Source organism: Podarcis melisellensis (assembly GCF_964234715.1).
Source record: "Podarcis melisellensis genome assembly, chromosome: 7".
Classification (NCBI taxonomy): Eukaryota; Metazoa; Chordata; class Lepidosauria; order Squamata; family Lacertidae; genus Podarcis; species Podarcis melisellensis.
Window position 1 is genome coordinate 47,607,952 of NC_138539.1, and position 25,876 is coordinate 47,633,827.

At 41.4% G+C, this 25,876-nt stretch overlaps 1 protein-coding gene across 11 annotated transcripts in view; it reads left to right on the top strand.

Annotated features, from left to right (window-relative positions):
* Nucleotides 1–16,064: 16,064 nt before the first annotated feature.
* The window catches only part of PTPRM (protein tyrosine phosphatase receptor type M), a 401,111-nt gene continuing 391,299 nt past the window's right edge, over nt 16,065–25,876 (top strand). For all 11 annotated transcript variants that reach the window (XM_081917995.1, XM_081917993.1, XM_081917991.1 and 8 more), the window contains exon 1: nt 16,065–16,271. In XM_081917995.1, coding sequence (XP_081774121.1) covers nt 16,199–16,271 — 73 coding nt within the window. In that variant the 5' untranslated portion in view covers nt 16,065–16,198. The remainder of the gene's footprint in view (nt 16,272–25,876) is intronic.

Genomic DNA, 25,876 nt, shown 5'->3' on the forward strand with positions numbered 1-25,876 from the left:
ATAGAAGTGACACCAAAGAAGGATGTTCTTCTCATTATAGGGGATTGGAATGCTAAAGTAGGGAGTCAAGAGATAAAAGGAACAACTGGCAAGTTTGGCCTTGGAGATCAAAACGAAGCAGGGCAAAGGCTAATAGAGTTCTGTCAAGAGAACAAGCTGGTCATCACAAACACGCTTTTCCAACAACACAAGAGACGACTCTACACATGGACATCACCAGATGGGCAGCATCGAAATCAGATTGATTATATTCTCTGCAGCCAAAGATGGAGAAGCTCTATACAGTCAGCAAAAACAAGACCTGGAGCTGACTGTGGCTCAGATCATCAGCTTCTTATAGCAAAATTCAAGCTTAAACTGAAGAAAGTAGGAAAAACCACTGGGCCGGTAAGATACAATCTAAGTCAAATCCCTTATGAATACACAGTGGAAGTGAGGAACAGGTTTAAGGATTTAGATTTGGTGGACAGAATGCCTGAAGAACTATGGATGGAGGCTCGTAACATTATACAGGAGGCAGCAACGAAAACCATCCCAATGAAAAGGAAATGCAAGAAAGCAAAGTGGCTGTCCAATGAGGCCTTACAAATAGCGGGGGAGAGAAGGCAAGCAAAATGCGAGGGAGATGGTGAAAGATACAGGAAATTGAATGCAGATTTCCAAAGAATAGCAAGGAGAGACAAGAAGACCTTCTTAAACGAGCAATGCAAAGAAATAGAGGAAAGCAATAGAATGGGAAGAACCAGAGATCTGTTCAAGAAAATTGGAGATATGAAAGGAACATTTCGTACAAAGATTTCCATAATAAAGGACAAAAGTGGAAAGGACCTAACAGAAGCAGAAGACATCAAGAAGAGGTGGCAAGAATACACAGAGGAATTATACCAGGAAGAAATGGATGTCTCGTATACCCCAGGTAGTGTGGTTGCTGACCTTGAGCCAGACATCCTGGAAAGTGAAGTCAAATGGGCCTTAGAAAGCACTGCAAATAACAAGGCCAGTGGAAGTGATGGTATTCCAGCTGAACTATTTAAAATTTTAAAAGATGATGCTGTTAAGGTGCTACACTCAATATGCCAGCAAGTTTGGAAAACTCAGCAGTGGCCAGAAGATTGGAGAAGATCAGTCTACATCCCAATCCCAAAGAAGGGCAGTGCCAAAGAATGCTCCAACTACCGCACAATTGCACTCATTTCACACGCTAGAGACCAAATTGCAAACATGCGCTGGATTATGGAGAAAGCTAGAGAGTTCCAGAAAGACATCTACTTCTGCTTCATTGACTATGCAAAAGCCTTTGACTGTGTCGACCACGGCAAACTATGGCAAGTTCTTAAAGAAATGGGAGTGCCAGATCACCTCATCTGTCTCCTGAGAAATCTCTATGTGGGACAAGAAGCTACAGTTAGAACTGGATATGGAACAACTGATTGGTTCAAAATTGGGAAAGGAGTACGACAAGGCTGTATTTTGTCTCCCTGCTTATTTAACTTATATGCAGAATTCATCATGCGAAAGGCTGGGCTGGATGAATCCCTAGCTGGAATTAAGATTGCCGGAAGAAATATCAACAACCTCAGATATGCAGATGACACAACCTTGATGGCAGAAAGTGAGGAGGAATTAAAGAACCTTTTAATGAGGGTGAAAGAGGAGAGCGCAAAATATGGTCTGAAGCTCAACATCAAAAAAACGAAGATCATGGCCACTGGTCCCATCACCTCCTGGCAAATAGAAGGGGAAGAAATGGAGGTAGTGAGAGATTTTACTTTCTTGGGCTCAATGATCACTGCAGATGGTGACAGCAGCCACGAAATTAAAAGACGCCTGCTTCTTGGGAGAAGGGCAATGACAGGCCTAGACAGCATCTTGAGAAGTAGAAACATCACCTTACCAACAAAGGTTCGTATAGTTAAAGCTATGGTTTTCCCAGTAGTGATGTATGGAAGTGAGAGCTGGACCATAAAGAAGGCTGATCGCCGAAGAATTGATGCTTTTGAATTATGGTGCTGGAGGAGACTCTTGAGAGTCCCATGGACTGCAAGAAGATCAAACCTCTCCATACTGAAGGAAATCAACCCTGAGTGCTCACTGGAAGGACAGATTGTGAAGCTGAGGCTCCAGTACTTTGGCCACCTCATGAGAAGAGAAGACTCCCTGGAGAAGACCCTGATGTTGGGAAAGATGGAGGGCACAAGGAGAAGGGGACGGCAGAGGACGAGATGGTTGGATAGTGTTTTCGAGGTTACCAGCATGAGTTTGACCAAACTGCGGGAGGCGGTGGAGGACAGAGGTGCCTGGCGTTCTCTGGTCCATGGGGTCACGAAGAGTCGGACACGACTAAACGACTAAACAACAACATGTGATACCACTAGGTGGTTTAACATAAGAAGAGCACTTCTGGATGAAGCCAAGGGCCTATCAAGTCTAGCATCCTTTTTCCCATGATGACCAACCAGATGCCTATGGGAAAACCACAAGCAAAACATGAGTGCAAGCACTCTCTCACTCATATTTCCCAACTACTGCTATTCAGAGACATGTTGAATAAAATATATTTTATATTATGAGTCTTCTAATTAGCTCAGGAAAGAGAAGACTATGTGCAAGAAGCTCTGAGCTAGCTTACACTTGGCCTTTATCGTTAGCTAGAGACCAACTACGAATAAGCTAACTTTCAAGGCTGCTCAGAGATGCAGAGTGCACAATATTCTGAGCCAGCAAAACTAGCAGAGGTCTGCAAATGCAATGCCAACAGGTGAGCACATGGTTAGCTACACATTTACTTTTCACTTTATATATACTGTAACGTATGTCATTTAAAATGCATGGAATCCCCATATGTTCTGTTCACATTGTTCTAGAACAAGACCTTGGACAGCTCACAGGGCTATGTGTACATATCCATCAACTTGTGGCCAGAATATATGGGCAATAAGCACTTGGTAAAACATTGGTGGATACAAGGAGTCTGTCTTACAAATTATATTGTTTGGGGACCAGAATACAGGTAGTCGTATTAACAACAGGGCTAGCTTAATGGCAGTTCAGGGCAAGATCAGACACAACACACACCAAGCTAAATTGAATAAATTTTTCACTTCCAGAGTCAGGTTATAGGTAGAGAGTCCATCTGTAGAAGAAACGTGATTTGGAGTTAGGCAGAAAGTGCAATGCTGTTTGTACTGCTGACATATTTAGAAGTTAGATCAGAGAAAGTTTAGAGGTAGAATATGCAGAAAGTATCTGGAGTACATGACCACATACACAATGCTCTGTTTCAGTAGACAATATGTTCTTGAGTGACTATTACATTTATAAGGAGAGCTTATATGTTCTGGCCATTAGTGTAGTTCCCTAGCATGGATAAGAGTAGATGAAACCACAATAGCCGGAAACAATTAATTCATCAACCATGATGTCATAAAATCTTGTCCAAATACAAGCAAATTTCAGGTTTGAAACCTCCAGATTGAATACTGTGAGGAGAGTCCAGGTTGTACTGTGATGCCCTGACAACTTGTAGAATAGGGAATAGTTTTAGCAGAACACACTGTTTCTGGGAATGGCCAAGATACTTATAAAGTCACATACATTCTGGGGGACTGAAAAGAAAATGGCTTCTCATCAAAACCCTCACACTTGTCAGTTTTGTTTGAGGATGTGATTAGCTTGTTAAACTACTAATGGTGGGATACTGTAAATTAATTTCATTGGTGATGGCTTATGGCTGTGAAAGATTTAATATCATATATTGGTTACACAAACTTTATTGCCTTGAAGGTTTCCTCCCTGGCCACCTTAGATGTCTCTTCATTTCATCAAAAAGAATAAGACAAATAATAAAATATTATAACCAACTTTTTGGTGAGGGTTCCTGAGATCAATTTCACCTGTTTGGATACAACTGGATTCCATTTTGAAACAAGATGGCTGACTGAACCTTTCAAAACTGCACTGAGTTGTTCTCACAACGAAAGTGAGATAAGCCCTTCTTGCTCTGGATGGCTGCCTGTAAGTTTTCGCAGCAGCACAGAGATGAAGGAGGAGGATGCAGATTATAGTAGAGGATTGGATTCAACTCCAGAGGAGGAATTAGCTGCACCCGAGTCTCCAAGAAGTAGGAGGTGGAGCAAGCGATTAGAACAAAGGAGGACCAGCAGGAAGTGGGGGCGGGCTTGGGGTATATCTGGCCTTGGAAGGGGCCGGAAGCCAGTTGAGTTAACTGACTCTGGGAGTGAGCAATGAGTTGTGGGAAGCTCGGATTGCTGAAAGCCTGTTGTTGATAAATAAACCCCAATTAGTCAAACTGCCAGCGTGTCGTGTCTTGTGTGAGAGAAGTGCTAAACCTGACACCCTGTGATGATTTTTAAGGCATACTCTTATTTCTAAATGCTTTTGGTACATTTTAAACTTGCTGGCTAGGGATTTATTTTTATTTGCTTTTGCTCTGTCTTTTCACAGTATAAATATATATTTATAGCAATAAACAGGTAGCACATCATTCTAGTACTGGCATCTTAAAGCAGTTGGGAGGCAAAAACATATTCAGTGATGGCTGCATACATTAAAATTATAATCTGCATATATGCCACACGACCAGTGGCCCTGATCACATCTCTCTATATCTTTATTCCTGATAATGCTGCTGTGATACTGTCTTGCCAAGGAACATAAAGAATTCACAAAAGCAAATGCCACCTGCGAAGCTCAAAAACAATAAATCAGACTCAGATCCTACTGTTCAGCCATCTCTAGCAAGAGTTTTTTGAGTATGAATTTCAAAATTGGATAGGACAAAAGTGTGTACGATGCTGCAAGGGAATATTTGGAAGATACTCTCAATCACAGTAGCTGCCAAATTGTACTTCTCCCTGTTGCCCACATCTGTTGCTCTTTTTCCCTTTCATGTTTATTCTGTGCTTCTCTATCCTCAGTTCATTCATCTAGCCACAATTGCTTCTGTCCACCACTGTTTCTATCACTTGCTATTCTCCCCTTTGTTTTGGCTTCAGTCTGTACACCTACTTTGTTTTCCTTCTGTCTTTCACCTGTTCACTTGTCTTTGATAAACTAGATCCCTTTATCTCGGCCCTGACATAATTAACTGCAATCAGGGAGGAAAATATTTCTAAAAAACAAACAGGAAGATGGAGAATTCCTGAGTGCACACTGTTCAAAGAGGGCACAGGAGACAGAACGGAGAGGTGTTTTCAATTCTTGTTTTTCTCAGAGATTCATGTTAAACCACAGTTGTCCTATTATGAACTGAGTTTTCAAGGAAGCTGAAATTTTAAAACCCTGCAATATCTACTAGGAAAAGAGTTAAAGGAATATTCATGAACAAGAGTAATATTTGATAGGAACTTGCTTGCTGTGCCTTGTATTGTACTTTTAACTGTGTTTTCAATGCAGTATCTTATTGCTAGTTGCCCTGGCCTCCCTTGAGAGGAAGGGTGGGATATAAGCAATAATAAATGCTGCATACATTTGTTTACATGGGATTTTTAGAAGTTGATTTGGACATTACTTGAGGCTTTCTGTATATCGAGCTTCACCTTTCATTAAAAAAAGATGGCAATACATTAACAGTGGCTTTAGAGCAGCATTACATAGGCTTCATTGTGGCTTACTCGCAGGGAATTGTGTTTAGGAGTGCAACTTCTTTTTTTATAAGATATTATTAAAGCTTTTTGATGATACAATAACATAAAAGAAACTAATCTAAAAGAAAAGAAAAAACGGAGTCCTCTCTCAAAGGTCACTCTTTTTTATATATTTTTATTTTTCTCATTTTACAAAAAGGATCACAAAAATAAATTCACACAGCCAATTTAAAGCATCAAATCATCGACTCCCTTCCCCACTTTCTGCAGTTACTTATGTTATATCTTTTACCTCTGCATATCCATTTTGTATCTATTTACTATTTAACATTTATATTCTGTTTAGGTTACTCCCACTGCACATTTTTATGTCAATCCTGCTAATGATTTAAATTGTTTACAATAATTCTTCAAATAGTCAATAAAATTTCCCCATTCTGTATTAAAACATCTCTCTTCTTGATTTCTTAATCTTCTGGTAAGTTTTGCCATTTCTGCATACTCCAACAATTTTTGTTGCCAATCTTCCTTGGTTGGAACTGTTTATTCTTTCCATCTCTGGGCATATACTGTATCATTTGCGCAGCTGCAGTAGCATATATGAATAACTTCCTTTGTTCTTTAGGATACATTTACACCAACAGAACATTTATAGTTCTGCTAATCCCAGAATGGGGCCATAGGCATGTAAGAATTTTGCTGCAACAACTGTGATTTGCAATAAAATGTTGCAAATATACCTGTTCAGGTTCCAGCCAGCCAGCCAGGATTCCCCTCCACCTGGTTGTCTCCTTCCACCCTCTCAATGGTCAGCATTTCATGACTTCAGAGCATTCTATCCTCATTTGTCTATTTGTTGGGAAACCCCACAGGTTTCCTTTGTACCTCTGCAAAAGTTGAGGTTCCCCAAATCTACCGATGTCTCCATCCAGTGCATGGGATTTGCTCCATCGATGTGGCAGAAATGCAATACAACTATGAGTGTCAACTCATCGCCTGTGTTGACAAAACAGCTTTGACAAACCAATGTCAGATTTTGTGTCCCTTTATCTGTATCTTGCAAAGTATTTTACTGCATCCAAATACAGTAGTTTTCAACTGAGAATACACTTCATTCCTTATCCTCTCATGTGTAAATATGTTTTTTGCCTGATCAAGGCTATAAGCTCCTTTTAAATAAGCTCCCATTATTTTCAGTGGAGTGACTTGCTGTTGGGCAATATTGTGTCCCTTCAATGGACATTTGCTGTTGGTACAAAAAGCAATCAAGAGGAAAATGACAGCCCAAAGTAGGAAACTTTCATGCCTCCCCCTTATCTTTATAAAGTGTAGACTAGGCAGACCTTCAATCAAAAGTACTGTGGATGAATCCATACCACCTCCACCTCGTAGCTATAAAAAGCAGTAAATACGTAAAAGAAGATAAGCAATCTGACAAATATGAGATGATGGCTCATTCCTTTCCAGAAAACTCCCACTCACTATGACCATTTTATTTATCACATATGAAAAGAAATCTGCTATTATAAAACAATATGGGAAACAAAATAACTTGTACAAAATAAGATTGCTTTAGCCTAATAATTGCAAACAGTTGTCCACTTCTGATGTTATGACTAGTGTGGAATGGATAATCAATAGGACACAAAGGTCAGAGACTACGGTGGAACTAGTCTGCTAACTCTTGTGGAGGTTTGGGTTAGCGATTGCTCCATTTTCTTTTGACTGGATGGTACTGAATAAGCAGACAAAAAATGTTCCTTCTCTCTGCTATTCCAACACTACTTTCAAAAAACCCAGAGGATTGCTTCGAATTCCTGAAAAGCCCAGTATTGTCACTTGGAATGCCAACTGTTGTGCTGACAGTACAAATGCAACATCTCATGAATTGTGAGGGTCAAGAGAAATAAAAATAAACACGCACCTTATTTTTCAGAGGTTTGGAATGAATGAAAAGCAGAAAGGGGATGTGTGCTTTGGGAGAAAACAGGTCTCAGATATAAGAAGGCATCACCAGCTTCTGTTCGCATAAGCCAGCCTTTGTCAGGCTGGTGCCCTGCAGAAGTGTTGGACTACAACTTTGGAACTGTAGCTCAAAACATCTGGAAGGCACCAGGATGGTGCTGCCTGGTACAGCCATAGAAAAGCCTTAAAGTGAACACTGTAAACATGATTTCATGCACTTTGGTTGGTTAATATATTTTCAGTAATAGGGCACATTTTAGATTCTTTACCTTGCTTGCCAGATCATGAGGCAGTCTTTTTTTGGAGGCAATATCGAACAACCATGGCTGCTTAACTGGTCCTATCCCTCTCATACTTGACATTTCAGGACCCAACTGGTGCTTTGGAAACTTTGCGCTGGGAAACATAATTTTGACTTTGGATTCACCCCTGACACCATTGCCTGTTTTTTGCTTTGCCCAGTTTCCTTCCCAACACATTTTCCCCAAGAGTTGAGGCAAAGAGGGAAATGCAAAGACTGGAGGTGGGGATAACATGGACAACTTGGGCTGGGGTTGGAACAGTCTTGATGAACCAAAGCAGGGGGCAGGAGATACCAAAGAGACTGGCCACAACTGTAGCATGTGTGCTTTTAAGGTAACCCAGAGAAAGGTGTGAAGGGGAGAAAGAAATGGGTTTTGCATTTAAAGGTGAACATACCGAGTTTGTACTTTCCAAAACACAGAAATGTGGATAACGGAACTTATGTAGGATTTGAAAACATGATAAACTGAGATAAGCTAAATTTGGCCAATTTGTCCATCCCTACCTAGGACCCAGATTTTGAGTTATCATCTCTAAACTGCATCACCCAAACCTTACAATTCTGCACTATATAGAAGTTGAGATGCAATCTTGCCAGGTTGAGATGCAATCCTGATTGTGTGGACCACTAGGTTTCCTCCCATTTCTAGAAAAATTCAGAACAGCCTGCAGAATAAATAAATAAAGAGGAAAGGTTCCAACAGTGATTTCTGTTTCATTCGCTCAAAATAATTATTGGAATTATTTTGGTAATCAAGCCTATCCTCACTCATCTCAATAATAAACACGAGTTTAATCAGGATCAAGAGACTTCTGTCTTTACTGGTATTCAAAAGTTAGACCTAAAGTAGCTGTATTTATTAAGCCAAATACTGCCTTAAGTATACAAATGCTGCAGAAGATAGCATGTAACGCATGTGGCTCAGTTACTGAAATGTGACCCTTATCCCAAATCTGGCACAGTTGTTCATTCTTTAATGATTGTGCCACAGCTCTACTCTTCTCCCTGTAAGAAGCCAGGAGATGGCCCAAAATCTTCAGGAAATGAGTTTCCACCTTATATTAGTTCCAGTGGGACTATGATCTAGATTCACAGAGCAACGTTGATCTAAAATAAAAGGCAATGAAATAACACACGGGTTAGTCTTCCAGTACTTGAAAAAGCTTATGATTTTTATTTTCACCATAATATAAATCCCATCTCAACTCTCAGCCTAGATTACTATCTTTACAGGAAGAGAGACATCAAATGTGGGATAACAATAGAGTTTTATAAGGTTTGTTCTCACACAGGAGTTACAGTAACTATAGCTGTAGAGAAAAGTACCATTATTTCCTTAAAAACAGCAACTTTTGGAGATTTGAGCACAAGTACACTACAATATAAGAACACACAATATGACTACATACAGCCAAGCTGAAGGACAGCACCCTCTGGCATTTGCCAGTGGCCAAGGACCACTGGGAGGCTGCTCTCCCCGTTTCCCTGAAAAAACAATATGGTAAGCTGGAGATCCAAACTTGGCCTGGTAGCAAGTGGACAAACAGAGCAAATTTAGAGCAGATGCTATCTGATGATAGAGTCTCACTTGTGTCATCAACTGTGCTGCTGCATTCTGAACAGTGTTCAGATCAAGCAAAAAAGGACACTGAAATTGTCCATTATTGAAGTCACCAATGCCTGGACTATGGTAGTCAAGCTCTCCTGGTCCAGCAACAGCCATAGTTGTTGCACCAGCTGCAGATGGTAAATGATGCTTCTAGAAAACACTGTGGATACCTGGATACCTCCAGTGACAGAGCTGCATCCAGAAGCATCTTCAAACCACATACCTCCTTCCTTTAAGGGGAGTGCAACCCAATCCAGGCTAGGCAACTGATTAATTTCTTTGACATGGGAACTCAACTTTCACCCTCCCTCATGCATTTATTGCACCACTGCATCCAGACACCAGTCCAGGATCCACACGACCTGTCCTAACTCAGATGTTATGGAGGAATGCAGCATACTGATGGCACCTTGTCTCCAAACTCCTAATGTCCACATCCAGTGGCTTCAAGGAGATATTAAATAGCATAGTAGGCGATAGAATAGTGCCCTGCAGCACCCTATAGAATAACCTCCAGGGGGTCAAAAAGCACTCTTCCACTACTATGCTCTTGACTCAATCCTGTAGGTAGGACCAGAACCACCGTAAAACAGTGTCCCGATTCCCATTCCACGCAGCTGGTTCAGGGGATGAGCCACAAAGAGATGCAGTACTTCTATTACCTTAAGGAGGGGTTTTGACTCAGGACCAGTTTCCTTAAGTCTGAATATATAGTGACAGGACAGGGGAAAAACTTCCTCTCTACTGCTAAAGCCTTTCTCCCTGCAGTGAATCAGAGACATAACAAAATTATACCAGAATACCAATAGGAAAGCCTGAAGGCAGTCCTCTCTTTGATATTTCTAATGCCGCAGATGATTGTGTAAAGATCTTTCCATTCCAAGCACAGAGACACCATGGCGTAGGTTGCTTTAGGAGATGTGCATTAGTAAAAGTCCCCACAGTATTCCTTTTACACCATCACAACATAACAGTTGTGTACCTAGCCTCTTTCAGACCGTGGCTACTTTGCGGGTGAGGTTTCATTGCATATTGACAGACACAGATTGTGAAATTAAACTGGATTTAGCACTCTTGCACATCAAACCTGCTCCTCCCTTCATGGACTTTTGGGTGTGAGGGAAGTGATGAGGAAATGCACAGGAAAGTGTGTGATAACAATTTATTGATGTGATATCATATAACCTGCCTGCAAATGAATTGGAATGAATGTTCAACAAACAATACTTTGTATAACCTCCCTGCAAACAAATAAGGGTGCATGTTCAATAAACATGTTGACTGGAAGCAATCTTGCTTGCATATATGCTCTTTTGATTGGATATTGTGTTTGGCATAGTAATCTTTTGAACTGCTTGGCTTTTTGGCCTTACTACCCTCTGATGCACCATGGCATTTCCTCTCTTTGTGCTCCTTCCCAGCGATCATTCCTTCTCTGCTCACTGCTGTGGATGCATGGCCTGATTGTCTGTCTCCAGGCACTGTGATCATATGCATCTCTGTGACATGGAATTGGTCTGCCATCAAATTCAGTGGTTTACTCCTAGGTAAATGGTTATAGCCTTAATGTTTGCAATGGTGCGCACAAATGCAATCTATGGCAATGGTGTAAGGTTCATGTGACTGATTCCTCATAGGTAGAATAGATCTCAAATTCTTTCTCAGAAATAATTCAGGTATACTGTCTCAATACTTGATGTTTCCTCTTTTGTCCTAGCTCCATTCACTTCCCTGTATTTTCAACATTTAGAGGTTTGACTGTGAGTGAAAAATTTGGCAACCCAAATACATTTCAGTGGTTACTGCATAGAAATATGTAGGATAGTTTACACTGGTTTATATTTAACATTGGATTGGCTCCAGGTTCAGTCATGATGACTAACGTGGGTTCCATTGATTTCAACCACCTACTCAAGCATGACTAAGTCTGGATCCAACCCACTAGGCTTGAAGATTGGAGTATATGTATAGCAAAGGGCTCAGGAATCAGTTGCTGGATTCCCATCAGCCCTAGCCAGCATAGTCCATGATCAGGGATGGGTTAAACATCTGGAAGGTCCCAGGTTCCCCATTGGGGTAGTCTGAAGTACCGTATTTTTCGCTCTATAAGACGCACCAGACCACAAGACGCACCTAGTTTTTGGAGGAGGAAAACAAGAAAAAAAAAATATTCTGAATCTCAGAAGCCAGAACAGCAAAAGGGATCACTGCACAGTGAAAGCAGCAATCCCTCTTGCTGTTCTGGCTTCTGGGATAACTGTGCAGCTTGCATTCACTCCATAAGACACACACACGTTTCCTCTTACTTTTTAGGAGGGAAAAAGTGAGTCTTCTAGAGCAAAAAATACGGTAATTTGAAATTTGAAACTTGATGGTCTTACAAGGGTCTCCCTCTTTACATGGAAATGCATATGGTTTCACTTATTTCCCAATGTTGTAAGCCAACTCTCATACTGCTAATTCTGCTGAGTGGGCTTTGCCCCAAAGCCCTGTCCTGAGCACGCCATTTTGGAACACAAAGTAAATTAATGTCCTAGAAACAATTCTTCTTGTTGCTAACAGCTTGATTCTCCTGTGCTGTTGTATTTTCTGCCTGTTATTTTCCCATTTCCTCTTTTGCTGCCTTTTTTTAGTGCCTCGGAGTTGCAGAGGGCCAAAGCACTATGGGGGAGCTCAGCTGTCAGAGAGGGTGGGTGGGGGAGGTGGAGGGAATGATTTTCCAGTGCGAGTGAACTGCACAGCACGAAAGGCTGGATTTATTACCGCACACGGAACCTGTCTATTGCCTTTAAGCTTGTTCATTTTTATTTATGATCGAACTGCACCATTCATTTTCCGATGGGGGGTTTCGCCAAGAGAGCAAGTTCTCTAACTTCTCTCGTGGACGCCGCAGCTGAGGCTCTGGCGTGTTGCACTAAATGAGAAAGTTAATGAGAGGCTTTTGTGTCCCGTGTGAGATTTGAGTTTCGCAAACACACCCTTTTCTCGTCTAGCTAAAACAGCTTCCTGCCAGGAACACAAATCCTGAGCAGACTCCTCAGCAAACAAAGCAGCTGTGGGGAAGAGGAAATGCACTCATGCTTTCCTCTGGGGGCACCTAAAAGAATGACAAAAAATGAGACAGAGAGAGATGAATTGAGGAGCGAGCAATGGGCACCAGAAACCACAAACACTGTCTGCCTCCAAACTTTGTGGCGGGAATCATCTCCCCCAATATATATCTGTATACATAGCTAACTATAGTGATAAAGTCATTTTCCTATTTGCAAACTGAGCTGCTTCTAATTGGTTTGGGGTCCCCTCTGAAAACAGATGGAAAAAGAACAGGCAACATAAATTTGTCGCACTAACATTATGTAAGTGTTTTAAAAGTTCAGGCCCAATAGTCCCATGTCTTCAAACCTATGGGTTCAGAATAAGGGTGAAGTTACTCAAATAAAGTGATGATGCTTTTATTCTGAAGGGATAGTGGTTAGTGTTGGACTCTGGCTCCAATGTGTTCCCACCACAGGATTTTGAATCTGTGTACACATGATGTTAACCATGATGCAGAGCTAATCTGTACTTCCTTGGGAAATACTGCTGTTCAATGTGCTTTTCCCTCAACTAGCTTCAGCCAGAAAGGAAAATTTAAGCTGCATTACATTTGAGACAGCTATTGCACATGCGTGGATGATAGTGCATGTGCAGATGAAAGCTTAATGAACTTAATGAGCTAAAGGGCATTACAGGTGCGGGGAAACCAAACAGGCAATGCACACTGGATGCAGACATCTCTGCCCGTATTAGGGGTGTCATATTTCAAAACGTGAAAATTTCAAAAAAAAATAAAATTAAAAAACCAAAATCTCCAAAACAGACATTTTAGCCGCTTTTCAAAAATTCCGCCCATACAAATCCCAGCTATGTCAGACTTATGGCAACCCTAAACAGTGTACAGCAGTGTATAGAAATGTGCAAAAGCAACTTGAAATGCAGCAGAGTGCAACAACCTTTTTGCTAATGGGAACGTAGCCTAAGACCTGAGGTTCGGATCTTCAGTCAGCTATGAAGCTCACTGGGTGACCTTGAGCCAATCACTATCCCTCAGCCTAATCTACCTCAGTGGCGTAGCGTGGGGGGTGCAGGGGGGGCCGGCCGCACCAGGCGCAACATCTGGGGGTTAGGGTTAGGGGGCGCAAATCCATGGGTTATGGGGCGCAAATTACTTGCCTTGCCCCGGGTGCTGACAACCCACGCTACACTACTGACCTACCTACCTGAGTTGTTGGGAGGATAAAATGGGTGAAATGTCTCTGATTGCTCCTCCGTCTTTCTTTCTGGGAAGCTGTACTTGTACATACACCGTCTTTTTTTCTGGAAAAGGAAGGCTTCTCTGGGTGCGTGTGCAGCCATTAGAATCCCTCTGCTAATCCTTGTGGGCTGCTTGTTATTGGATTGATGCTTGTCTGTTGTTTCCCCCCCATTCAAAATAAAATAACAAAGTTAAGCAGCCTTGTGCTTAATGTAATGTGTAGTTTGATCAGAACAGATAAGCAATGGGTTATTCATACTGATAAAAACGACTGAAGAAGTTAAAAAGTCCGGACCTGGTGTTGACTAAGCTGAAGTTTGTTTGCTGTTGTCCACAGGGCAGGGTTAGTTCAAATGTTATATGGTCTCTGTCACTGGAATTGTGAAAGAAAAGGCCACGTTTAGAAGCCTATTTGCAACCTTCTCCTTAAGTGAGGAGAGGACAATCTTCCCAGGTGGTTCCTTCTGCGTGTTTGCTGAAAGCCTCTGTGACAGGGTGGAGGGTGAATAACCCTAAAATAGTTACAGGAACATGTTCTTAAGCAGAAAAAGAAATATCTGGTGGGAAGGCAAAAGGTAGCAATTTGCAGGGATCAGAAAGAACACCTCCCTCTTCTTTCCCACCTCCAATTATTTTTCTGCAGAGGTAGAGCAGGCACAGCAGGATGACTGCATCATTTCCTCAGGAAGGGATGCCAAAAGATGTATGAAAATGGAAGGAGCAGAGGGGAAAGGGGTGTAGGAAACATATTTTTAAAAACTGGGGGAAATGCTCCATACTATACAGGGATGACATTTCTTTCCATTTTTAAACTAGGGCTTCATGGAGAGAGATCTGGAAGAGCATGCTTGAAAACATGTGCAGAGTTCACCTCCCTCACTGTAACTTGTCTCCCCACATAATTGTAATCAGAAAGCCAAGCTTAAGAGCAAGGTGTTACTTTCAAGAATGCCTCTGAACTTGAACAGACAAAATGCAAGCCCACACTGCTAATAACTTTTAGACTTTAGTTCTTCCAAAGAAATTAACTAGTTGTCCACAAATGCCCAACTGCACTTGCTGCCTTGTCGTCCTCTACTTTTCTCTGGCATTTTGGTAAATCCACTTGCAGACAATACTGGAATGTATGCTAAACCTTGCACTGTATTCCACCAGAATTCCAGAAACGGCTTTTAAATTGTGTGAAAGCTCAAGTGTGCAGTAATGTGGAAATCGTGAAAGTGGGATAAACTGCTATGCGAATGCAGCTGCAGATGATTTGCCTTATTCCTTTTCAGACTTTAAGCGTCTGAAAGGCGTAACAATAAACAAAAAAAGGCCTGCAAATAGCCTTCGCCTGGAATTCTTTCCCAGCGATCTCCGACGCGTGCGGAGGTTGGCTGTGGTCATCCGAGCCAGGGAAAAGCACGCTCTGCACACGTCCCGGGGCCAGCCGCGCGCCCGGCCGAAGTTGCAGCGCTAAGTCGCGCCCTGAAAGAGAAGCCAGAGCGGCCCGGATTGGCTCCAGATAATTAACGTTGCGCGCAGCTGCAACACTCACCTGAGGGGAAGCCTCGAAACGACTTACTGCTTAGCACTGGGGCAGCGAAATAAATAACAAATTGAATGGCGGGATAAACTAGTGCAGGCTCAGAATTTCTGTGCGGAGCAGAGCGCACTGCCCGGGTTCCAGCAACAAACTTCGTGCGCGGCACGTAGGACTTCTTCTCCCCCGAGCTGCTGCTTTCTTTATTTGCATTTCCCTCACAGTTTCGGTTCCTCCGTTTCCGTCCGGCGCTATTCCGCTCTTCTCAAGGAGCCTAGCTTCGTGCGGGCATTTCAAAAAGAAGACTTTCGGGTCCGCAGCAGCAACAACAGCCACTTAGCGTGCCTGTCCCGTTAGCTTCTCCCTCCCACCAGAGCAAACGCGGCGGCGGCGGCGAGGAGGTCCTCGGAGCGAGCGAGCGAGCAGCCAGCCAGCCAGCCTGTCGGGGGTGCCGCTTTTGGCGCCACTCGCCCTCTAGCGGGAGAAAGGCGGCCTCGTCGGCGGCTGGGCGTGACTTGGCTGCTGGCTGGCTCTCGGCTGCCTGCTCAGCGCCTGCCTGCCTGGCTGCCTGGCTGCCGGGGGGAGCGCGAGTCAGTGCGGGGACTGGAGCGAGGAGAGAGTTCCTCGCGAAGACGGCGCGGCGCTCGCGGCTGGGCGGCTGCGGGGCTGGAGCGGCGCAACAGGGAGCGCGCGGGCTGGCGGGAGTTTCCCGGGGGCCGGCAGGGCGCTGCTGACGGGGACGCGGCGCTGCTGCTGCTGCTGCTGCTTTTCGGAGCCCCCTCTCAGGCCGGCGGACTCCGCGAGGAAAGGGCCACGGAGGGCGCCCGCGCCAGCCTCCCCAACCCCCCAGGACCGGGGCGGGCCGGAGGGGGGTCTTGCTCGAGACGAAGGAAATATGGGGAAAGTTGAAACTTGCCTCCTGACTTTGGCTGGACTTTTGCTGGCAGCGGCAGCCGAGACGTTCACAGGTAACGCAAACCCCGCCGAGTCCCTTTTCAGAATCATCATAATGAACTCTGGGCGACTGCTGGGCTCCTTAAGGAGCTTCGTGTGGGGAAAGGTGAAGCGGGACGGGCTGCCTTGGGGAATAGGGAGGTATTTCCCCCCCCCCCCTTGGCGAGTGTGACCCTTGGAGCTGCTGAGTGGAATTGAGGAGGAAGGAGAGAGAGAGAGACGCTTGGAAGGGAGAAGGGGAAGTTCCAGGCGCCGAGGGAGGGATCCCGTTAGTTTGGCTGCCGGGTGCAAAAGTGCAAGACGCGGAGCGAGGCGGCTGCTGCGGAGTCTGGCCCAACTCGACGAGCTCCCTCCCTCGAAAGGGAGGCGGGAATTCGGAATTCTAACAAAAAAACAAACCACCATTACATTTTTTAAAAAATCTAAATATGTGAAGGGCCGTTGCTTTAAATCCAACCCCCAAACAACTTTCTGCAAGTTGGCTGCTCCCGGCCAGCAGTTGCAAATGTCCGGGCTTCTCTTCCTTCCCAGCCAGGGACGCTCCGTCTAGGCGAGGCGGCTTTCTGAGCCGAGCTCGTGGCGGGGGCGCTGGAGCCCACGGTCTCTCGTGCTGGGTGGCGAGAGAAGTTGGGCAAGAGATAGCTGCCCAGAATACTTTGCGCGGACCCCTCTCTGCAGTCCGACTAGCCACCCCGTTTGTATGTGCAAGTCCTCAGTGCTGGACTACTGTGGGGCGGAGGCGACCTTTGTGCCTTGAGTGCTGTGTGACTGACAGCCCATTTGGTCTGGCGTCCAGGTGTGGCAGGGGGACGCAGGGGTCCCGAGCTTTGAAGAGTAGTTGTTGTGAAGAAGTGTTTTCCAGTGCTGGTCAAGTTGTGTCAAGCTTTGGACAAAGCAGTGCCCTGTGCTGTGATTCCATCATTTCTCCCCACTTTGTAGCAGCGAAGTGATAATCAAAGAGTAACTTTTTAATTCTACCTGGCAGGCATTTACTGCCTCAGCATCCTCACTGCTTGGGCTCTCCTCCTCTGGATACCCTCCAGTGTGCGTAACATGCTTTAATGGTGCATGTGAGGCATACAACCCTCTAATTTTGGTCTGTAGCTGGATTACGAAACAGTTAGTTCCACAGAGTTGGATGGGATGAGTAACTTGGGCTCGTTTTGTTTGTTTTTCATATGAACTCTAGAAACCTATGAGAGAAATTGAAGACATCTGGGTTCCATGTTCTTCTACGTGCTTTGCTCAGGAGGAGAAGTAGGACTCTGGTTGTTGCCTTGGCTGCAGGGTACTTGGTGTTTCGTGCATTAAGTAGTGCTTGTGTACAGCACCCTTGTGTAACTTAAGTTTTGGATTTTAAGAAATCCGCTCTTCATGGCTTCTGTAAACACATTCTGGTTTAAAGGAATGTTCCAGGGACGCTGTGTGTATAAAAGCAGCCTGTGTTTTCTCAAAAGTTCCCTTCTACATTTCTAGATAAGTCAGAAGGTTCATTGCGAGAGAGGCGTTCCAGAGGTTTCCCCTGGTATGAAATATAATTCTGAAGAAAAACTCTCCCCCGTCCCTTCTCTGGTTTCAATGAGGCTATTTGTAGCTGAGCTGTGAATCATGAAACTTTACTCGCAGTTAGCTCTCACTTTATTGGGATAAAGCCATACCTCAGCTTAGCTGCATAATTTGCAGCACAACTTGTCAAAATATTGGAAGAAATGAGCATTTTATGTGGGTGCAGAAGTGTGTGCTTGCCTTGCTTAGAAACAATACTATCTCAACACCACTTCTGTAATACTTGATGCTTCTATTAGCCTACCAAAGTTACCACTGGGTTGCAAAAAAGAACAACCAGTTTCCTGTTCCAGTCAATAAGCTTCAGACCAGTTTTCATGTATAAGTATTGGAAAGTTGTGTGCCAAAAAGCCTGTTGTGCCTATGTGGGTAAATGTCTACATGTGTAACGGTAGGTACTACAGACAGCACTATTATTTGGAGCATAGAGTATGGGCAACTGCAGAAATTATTGAAAGATGTTAAGAGAACAGATGAGCTTTTCTTATTATTTTTTAATGCAGTACACCAGAGATGGAGAACCTATGGCCTTCTGTACACTCCTGGGCTACCATCCTAACCATTGGCCATGCTGACTAGGGCTAATGAGATTCTCTATAACACCTGGTGGGCCACAGGTTTCCCTATCCTTGCTATATACTGAATCTGCATGGATCAAAAGTTTTTCAGTGTTACGTTCATCCAGTCCCCACTAGAGAGTCTTTCTTAGGAAGTAATCATTAGGAAATCAGCAAGAGCAAAAGTTACAGTAAATATTTATATTGCTGTTGGGTTTGCTGTTGTTGCAAAAGTTTTCAAGACATTATTGGAAGGAGAAGTTAACTGTTAACAAAAAGCGTTGAGTTTTCCTGTGACATTCTTACAAGTTTGAAATTGTAAATATACACCTTAGGTGTACAAATTCCCCAAAGATAATAAACAGTAATGATAGTTTATAGTTGAAAAAGCAACTGTTTCTTGGATTGTATCAAAAATGTTGTGATTCTTGTCTAAGATCATGTCATTTTGTAAAAACTAATGATTATTCTGAGGCTTATGTCCTCATCCTAATCATATACTGTAAAAGTAAATCCCTTTACTGCAGTCGACTTCAATACTAGTCCCATACACACTTGATTGGCAGCAAACTCTATTGAACACAGTTCAGCTTACTTCTGAATAAACCTGCATAGGAATGCACTGTAAGTGTGCCTGGAATCTCCACATAGTTAATAGGTTTTGCCTGTATATTTAATTTCAACACATTTAATGCTTTCAATTGAAATATGGCATACAGAATGCTACTTTTTTACCAGCATTGATTTTAGATATATTTATTTTGTCAGTGCCAGGCAAAACAAACGATTTTTGAAAATGCTTTTGTTCAAATAGAAATAGGATACAAGAGATGTCAGTAACAGCATAATCTTAAATTTTATGTTTTGTATAAATTGAAAAGTCTGTGTGTATGTGTATGAGTTCATATCAATTGCAATGGAAGATCAATAGAGGTGTAATGGAATATGCATTTTTATAACCGCCTTATTTTTTTGAAGCAGTTACATATTCAAAAAGCCTGCAGAAAGTTGGTGCTTTTTGTTTATAACATAATATTGTCCCAGAGAGGCCTATTGTTAACCTATACAGCTATTTCTTGTATAAAGTGGTGGCAGAAAACTTGTATACCAGCTAATACTGCAAGCCTAAAACCAAGTATTCACAACGGTTAGGATTTCAACCTAATATTTTAACTTTGGATTTTCATGAAGCTTTGTTGTGTTTGCTGGCACAGCACCTGAACTTTGAATGCTTATATCTGCTGTCAGTAATGCGTTTATGGGCTTCTTGTAACATATAGCATTATGTAAAGGAAATGATGTGATATAAAAAGTATTGGGGAAACTATTAACTTTTACAGCCCACCTGTACAACTTCATTTTCTTACAATATGTATTCATTTGAGAGTGGGGGGGGGGACAAGAAAGTGACCAAGACTGCAAAGAAATTGCTCCTTTATAAAATTACATATTTTAAATGCTATATTAGAATTTAAAAGTTATTTCTAGTGCCAATATTAAATATATTGGGAGCGTCCTTACATAGATGCAGTCAAAGCAAAACTGTGTCTATTAATCAGTTTTTCATTAAAGTACATATATTTTCAACTGGTTCATAAATTGTTAATTCAGTGCAGTGTTGTTTACAAACATTCTGAAGTCTATGTTGCAGTCCTGTGTTTTTAAACACAATAGTGTGAGACAAAGACCTTGTTGTGGGTGCAAAATTGCAGACGAGAGAAATAAAGGCTGGTTTGCAAGTCTTATGGTTACTTTCTGGGCATGGGAATATAATTAGAATTTTCCATATAAACCCGAACTTTAGTGTGTCATTCTCACTACAGCGCACTGGGGTGTTGAACGTTTTGATAGAGCTGCATACATGACCACACAAACAGCACATGCAGAGCCCAAAGATGGAGCATACGGATTGTGACTTTGCACATTAGACTTCAGGCATGTAGATCTCTATACAAATGCAATGTCCACATGCTGCATGGACATCAGGCGTTGCAGGGGGAGGGTGGAACTGGTATGCTGAGAGAATTGGGCCAACTAATTTGTCTTCAATCCCCATTCTGCGCAGAGAATAACTGCCTGCATAAGAGCTATTCATATATGCCACTTGATTTCTGTGCATTTGGCTAATAATGTACGTTTGATGTCTCACAGCTGAATGTGTAAACTTCAACACATGAAAGTCCAGGTTAGTGGTTGTAGGGGATTGAGCATCATTGTGTGTGTGCTTACCTCTGTTTGTTTTGTGTATCTGGTGAAATTCCTTGAATTTATGTGGGTAGATCCCAATCCCAAAGATCAGTCTGCACATAAAGGCATATGTGTATATGCATGCCCTTCCAAGGGATAGTTTGACTGAGCCAGCCACGTATTAGACAGGCGAGATGAGCCTACATTTAGATTCCGCCTACTCCCATCCCTAATGGACGATGGAGGATGTCAGAACTGATCACACCAGACATTGGATCACCCTGGGTTTAATCCAGCTACAGGAACTGCTCGCACTGCCCCAGGCAGTAGATACCAGGGACCCAGTGCTGGGAACTGCACGCGCAGCGCTCTTCGTGTTTTCTTTATACTGTTTCTTGTCTGTCTCTTTTCTTATATGATGATTTTCGTGCTGAAACCATCTCTGACTTGTCTTGTGTTACTTATTAAAAAATTAAAGTTTTCTGTTCAGTCACTGATTAAAATGGCACTGTTATTATGATAATATAGAGGAGAAAAGTATACCCTACAGCATATTACAAGGATGTAATTACGCTGAAGAAACTTGTATAATGCATCTTTGGTCTCACGTTTAGTTATCAGACTCTTCCAGAAAAATTACAGTGTATACGTATTTTTTTAAAAAGAAAAGAAGTATTTAATGCAGATGTAATCTGTTGGATTGACAATTGTAGAGGCTGGATTTGGAGTATAGTCATAAAATGCTTTTCTTTTCCTTTAAAATAAAAAACCCCCAAATCTCAACCCCTCCACCCCACCAGAGTTATGTAGCAATGGCTGAGGGAGGGAACATTTAGTGTCTGATTTCTCTGTGTTCTTCAGCTGAGAAAATGTTCCAGTCATTTGTGATGTGTGTGCAGCTGACTTTCCCATTGGGAGTGAAGTGAGGTAAATTAACAAACTAGCCAAACTAGGCTGACCTTCTAGAAAAGCCATCTCTGCAATTCTTTTCAAAAGCTGTTGCATTCAGTGGCAGTCTTGACACAAATCCAGTGTGCTTTGGATTTAACCGATGCAGCAGGACAATTCATTAGTTTCATACTAAGAATTTTCTACAAATACTGTTCTGTAGGTTTTGTAGTTGTTTGGTAATTAGGATACATTGCAGCCATTTTAAAAAAACACCTATGCCCTAGGATTCAAAGTACCATACATCTAGTTCCCACACACCTATGGTAAATTTGAACTTTAGTTTCTCCAATAACAGTGCAATGCTACGTGGCAAACTACTTTATGTAGTACTGTAGCTGAGGGATGCGTTCCAAAGTGGCAATGGAGTTTCCTGTTCAAAATATTTAAAAAGTTACAGTCCCACATAAGATGTGGTATGCACAAGTTCTTGGGCAAGCATAAAGTTGTCCTCTGAATTCTGGCTCTATTTTATTTTAAGTTAATAGCACTTAATGATGACTTTATTTGTTTTGGTGAACAAATGAGTGTGCAAAATAAATTATTCTTCTAGCAATTCAGTTTTCCCAGTGTGTTCAATTTTATTCACTGTTAGTTTGGAGAACCTGTTCTGGCAAAGTTTACTAGATAAACAAGCAAATAAACATATAAACACCACCACATTTTAATTCTTGGTGGTTTGTGTTACCTATACATTTTGTTTTCAGCTCCCTCACTTGGACTTCTGTTAGTGTTCTGGTTTTTATTTTAAAGGCATGAAGTCATTCAGCTACCGAGTTTTGTTTGCTGTGATCTACTGCTGATCACTAGGTGTAGCTGCATCTCTAAATCCACGTTCATAAGCCATGAATGTATGCTGAACGTGGCACATTCTGAGTTTGAGGCACAAAGAAGTATGGTATTTAAGGCATTTGGAATGATTTGAAAGTTTGATCTAACGTAAGTTACGTACCTTTTTGAAGGAAAGTAAACTCCTGAAAGATCAGGATCCATCCAAGTCTGTGTAATAATACATTTGCTTGCTGTTTATATTTTTAGTCCTTTACTTTGCTAGTGGCTTTACAGGGATACGAACTTACAGAAACAATTGTACACATTTGCTGAAGAAGTACTGTAAAATTACACTGTGTGCATGTTTTAGTATGTTTGTTCAAACAAACATGAAACTATAATATTGAATATAACTTTGGCAAAATGTACTTTGCTTAAAATCACTCTCTATGAGGGTAAAGCTACTGAAATTTCGATTACAATTGTCTTGGGATCATCTGTGGGTGAAATATTAAGTCTAGTATTCTCATGAACTAGATGTGCTTTGACTCACATTTCTTCAGCACAATGAGAAGTTTCATTTTCCAAGAATAAAAAGAAAAAGAATTCCTCTGGGTACAAACAGTTCTTTGGTACATTTTTAGAACTTAGCTGCAATAGTGTTTACTTTTAAATTTGCTAGGAATTGAATTTTTTGGTTGTTGCACTGTGTTCTGAAACTTGTAGATTTCTGAAACTTGTAGATTGGGTTTCAAATGAATTAACACCAAGGACTTTTCAGATTGAAATCCAACCAAGAGTTATTTCAGATCACAGCCCAATAAAATTGGAGATTAAAGGTTATGAAGAAAGATCATTCAGATGGAGAATTAACGACTACCTTTTAGATGATCGAAAAATTGTACAAGAAGCACAAAAGAAGTTGTTGGACTATTTTACAGACAATTGTAACAAAGGTACAAAGATGAGTACAGTTTGGGACGCAAGCAAGGCGGTAATGAGAGGATTTTTCATTCAACAGAATGCAATCAAAAACAAGCAGAGAGAGAAAGCAAAGAAAGAAATCTTAAGATAAATAATGGACAATGAACAAAAATTAATTAAGAAACCCAAAATTCAAAAATAAAACAAAATATAAAAGTTTTGCAAACACAATTTGCATTGATAATAAATAAGGAGGTGGAATGGAATATTAAAAAGTTAAGACAAAGGAACTTTGAGTTTGCTAACAAATCTGGCAAATCATGGCAAATCAAGAAAAGAAAGGAACAAAACACAATTGGTAAAATTATTATCGATGGAGAGGAGATAGAAAACCCAAAAGGTATCAGAAAAGGATTCTTGGACTTTTACAGTCATTTGTTCAGGAATAGAGAAAAGAACAATATGAAGAAAATAGAAAGATATCTAAAAAATAAAAAGGTGCAAAAGATCCCGACAGAAAAGAAAGACAGACTGAACGCCCCAATTGAGATTGAAGAAATAATAGAAGCTATAAAAGATTTTTAAAAAGGAAAGGTTCCAGGACCAGATGGATTTACATCTAGTTATTACAAATAATTGAGGCATACCCTGACGGTACCATTGAAAGAAGTTATGAACAATATTTTGAAGGAAAAGGATATTCCGGAAACTTGGAAAGAAGCCTTTATTACATTTATTCCCAAGCAAGATTCAAGTTTAACACTAGTTAAGAATTATAGGCCGATTTCATTGTTGAATACTGATTATAAAATCTTTACGGGGATATTAGCAAAAAGATTGAAAAAGGTATTGCAAGAATTTATTCATGAAGATCAAGCAGGCTTCCTTCCTGGCAGACAGATGAAAGATAATGTGAGAAATATAATTAATACTTTGGAATATCTGACTGCTAGGAATGAGAAACAAGCTATACTGATGTTTGTAGATGCGGAAAAGGCCTTTGATAATATATCCTGGGAATTTATGTTAAAGAATTTAGAATATATGGAGGTAGGAAAAGATTTTTATAATTGAATAAGAGTGATTTACAGTGGTGCCTCGCAAGACGAAATTAATCCGTTCCGTGAGGCTCTTCGTATAGCGGTTTTTTTGTCTTGCGAAGCAAGCCCATTGACAGCTTAGCGGATTAGCGCTACAGCTGTCAAGCGGCTTCCAGCGATCAGCTGTTAAGCGGCTTATCAGCGGAACAGCTGATAAGCGGCTTAGCGGCTTTAGAAAAGGGCGAAAAAAGCGAAAAAAACCCGCGGGGGGATGCAAGATTTTTTTCGTCTTGCGAAGCAACCCCATAGGGGAATTCGTTTTACGAAGCGCCTCCAAAACGGAAAACCCTTTCGTCTAGCGGGTTTTTCGTCTTGCGAGGCGTTCGTCTTGCGGGGCACCACTGTATACAGAACAGAGAGCAAAACTGATTGTGAACAATGTAATTATGGAAGAAGTGAAGATATTGAAAGGTACAAGACAGGGATGTCCTTTCTTCACTACTATTTATAATGGTCCTGGAAGTCCTTCTGAGTTCAATTAGACAAAATGAACTAATAAAAGGGGTGACAGTAGGTCAGAATGAATATAAACTTAAAGCCTTTGCTGATGATCTGGTAATAATGATAGAAGATCCACTAAAAAGTTTAAATGAAGTGCTGGAGGAGATTTATCAATTTGGTAAGGTGGCTCGGTTTATATTAAATAAGAAAAAAAACCTAAAGCAATTGTAAAAAATGTGGACCATAATGTAATAGAAATAATGCAACAAGAAACAGGAATTGAAGTGGCAAAGAAGGTAAAATACTTGGGAATATGGTTGACTTCAAAAAATATTGACTTATTCCAAAATAATTATACACCAGTGTGGAATGGAATTAAAAAAGATCTGGAGGTATGGGGAAGGATGAAACACTCTTTTTGGGGCAGAATTTCAACAATTAAGATGAGTGTACTTCCAAAGATGTTATTCTTATTTCAAATGATTCCTATAATGAAAGGGAGTATGATCTTTAAAGAGTGGCAGAAAGTAATTTCAAGATATATCTGGCAGGGTAAAAAGCCAAGAATACAATTTAAGTTATTAACAGATGCGAAGGAAAGAGGAGGCTTTGCCCTGCCAGACTTGAAATTATATTATGAAGCATCTTGTCTCTGTTGGTTGAAGGCATGGATAAAATTAAAAAATAACAAATTGTTAGATTTAGAAGGATTTGATAACCGATTTGGATGGCACTCGTATTTATGGTTGGAGAAGAAGAAAAGACATAAGGGTTTTGAGAATCATATCTTCCGGAGATCTTTAATTGAAATATGGGATAGGTATAAAAATGTATTAGAACCCAAAGTCCAACACTGGCTGTCTCAATTAGAGGTTATGAATGTAAAGAAAATTAATATGAGAGAGAATTGGATTACATATGGAGAATTAATAATTAAAGAAGGAGAAAATGGAAAACGAAGCCATATGAACAAGTAAAAGAATATGTGTTTGATTGGTTGCACTATTTTCAGGTAAATGAAATGTTTAAAAAAGACTTTAAAGAAAGTGGATATGCAGAAAATGAAATCCGCCATTTGCAGCATTTTTTGGGTAGTGTCAGAATTCTTTTTGAAAATTCCATATG